Source organism: Nematolebias whitei, chromosome 19 (assembly GCF_014905685.2).
Source record: "Nematolebias whitei isolate Nwh7 chromosome 19, NemWhi1, whole genome shotgun sequence".
Taxonomy (NCBI): Eukaryota; Metazoa; Chordata; class Actinopteri; order Cyprinodontiformes; family Rivulidae; genus Nematolebias; species Nematolebias whitei.
In genome coordinates, this window is record NC_056516.1 from 39,486,980 (window position 1) to 39,489,096 (window position 2,117).

General features: G+C 46.2%; 1 protein-coding gene across 1 annotated transcript in view; it reads right to left on the bottom strand.

Annotated features, from left to right (window-relative positions):
- LOC119425631 (plectin) overlaps positions 1-2,117 on the bottom strand; it is a gene marked incomplete in the record, with an annotated part of 54,639 nt that overhangs the window by 36,555 nt on the left and 15,967 nt on the right. The window contains 2 exon segments of the mRNA XM_037693165.1: positions 1,149-1,241; positions 1,321-1,398. Coding sequence (XP_037549093.1) covers positions 1,149-1,241; positions 1,321-1,398 — 171 coding nt within the window.

Below are 2,117 nucleotides of genomic sequence, written 5' to 3' on the forward strand. Positions count from 1 at the left end.
GGGGACACCCTCGGATTAGAGGTTAGAGGTGGGGGACACCCTCGGATCATAGGTTAGTGGTGGGGGACACCCTCGGATAATAGGTTAGTGGTGGGGGACACCCTCGGATTAGAGGTGGGGGACACCCTCGGATCATAGGTTATAGGTTTACCACTCGATGATTTTTTTAAAGTTTGTAACCCATTTTTTTAAAATACCTCCTAAAAACCTGTTTCTGTGTGGATGCAATGAAGAAACAATAAAAAAAAGTTCTCTCTTCCCAAAACCTCTTGTTGTGTGGGTGGGGCCTAAAGCCCCCAGTATACTCCTGCGTACGTCCATACTCAGAGGTACGCACATACGTACGCGGAGGTATGAGCGTACAACCCAGGACATGTCCGTGCAAAGCTCAATTTTTACGACCGCATACGCGGTGTCGCACAATAACCTGCCCGGTGACGGATTGTTTTGTATGTGACACCAATGTATTAAATCCCCTTCTTCATCCCTGATCTGGCCTGTTCTTTAGTTTTTCTGCCAAGAGGCAGTGATCTCTTCCTCCTCCGTTGATGCCATGACTGAAATGGTGAGAAATGGAGGAATTTGTCACGAGCGAATTAAACTCAGGTCCAGCGTGGATGCGGGAGGGTCTGGAGATTTCCTGGTGGGCTGGTCTGATGTGTGGGCTGCAGGGCCAGCGCTCCCTGTTTTTATTTTATTTTTTAGATCTTTTTATTAACAACATATAAACACAGAACACCGCTGCAGCTGAGGCTGCCAGCGCTCTTTTTTTTTTTCTTCCGACCTGTCAATCAATCCAGTAGGCGTGTCAGCAAATGACCAATCGGCGACCTCAATTTGTCCCGAAGGTAAACGCCCCTTGTCTGTGAAGCTGCTCTGCAGCTGCTCGGGGTGGACGCTGGAGTCTGAACCCTCTGCGTACAGTACACGTGTACGTACGTACGCGGGAGTACACTGGGGGCTTTGGTTTGAACAGTTCACCCATTTATTTCCATGGAGATTCATGTAAATTATTCACTGCACATCTGTTGAAGGTGATCATCATGTGAACAAACCAGTTGTAGCGTCATTTCTACACCAGTCAGTGACCTAAAACATGAGATTATTCTGTTCATCAACCTGATGTTTATTTACCGCTCCTTTGTTACCTGGAAGTGCAGGATGATGGTCCAGATCAGACCCAGGGTCAGTTTGGGGTTTCCATCTGCGATGTCATCGTTCCTGATGTTCACCAGTTTGACCTGAAACAGGAACCAGTCGCTGAGCGTCGACTCCAACAAACAGGAAGATAAACAAAGTGCATTCTTCTTTCTCACTGACCTGTCTGTGTTTGAGGAAGTCCAGAGCGATCTGCACGTTCTGCAGCTTGTGGAAACGCATTCGGCCTTTTTCCCGCGGCTAAAACAGACGAGAAGAAACGTGAAACTCTGGTTTAAAGATTCACTCGTTCTTTCAGGTGGAAGCATGAAGGTGATGAGAAACCTTTTCCTGAATATTTGTCATATTTCTACCGATGGCTCAGAGGTGGTGTTTGAAAAGGTGATGTCACCAGTCAGAACCGGAGCCTCATCCGTACAACCACTAAACGCATCATGTTCCTGTGCCGAGATGTTCTGAACACAACCAGAACCCTCGCTGTTTCTGTGCTTTAGTTCTTGGACACAAACTAAAGTAAAACACGTTTGTTTGTCCAGAGTTACTGCTTAACCTTCAAGTTTTGTTTCCTCAAACCCTCGAGACGTCTCTCTGTGAAGGTTTCAGGTGTTTGTAGGTTTCATGAAGACCAAAACCGTGTTTTTATCTGTTTGAGGCGTTGATCTTGTGGGATGTAACTGCAGTGGGATAAAAGTCAATCGATAACTGATCAAATATAAAAAATAAAAGTATTAAATGACTACAAAATATAACCCGTTAAACATAATTTCAATAAAACTAAATGAGTCGTTCATGTCATTAATGAACGTTAAATTTATCGCTGTATTAAAGTAAAACATGAACTCTACTTGTGTGTAAAAAACATCCCGGGGGGGGGGGGGGGCTGCCAACATGCAGGACCCAGCAGCCACCTGGGGAGGCGCCACATGCCACGCCCGAGGAGGCGCCACATGCCACGCCCG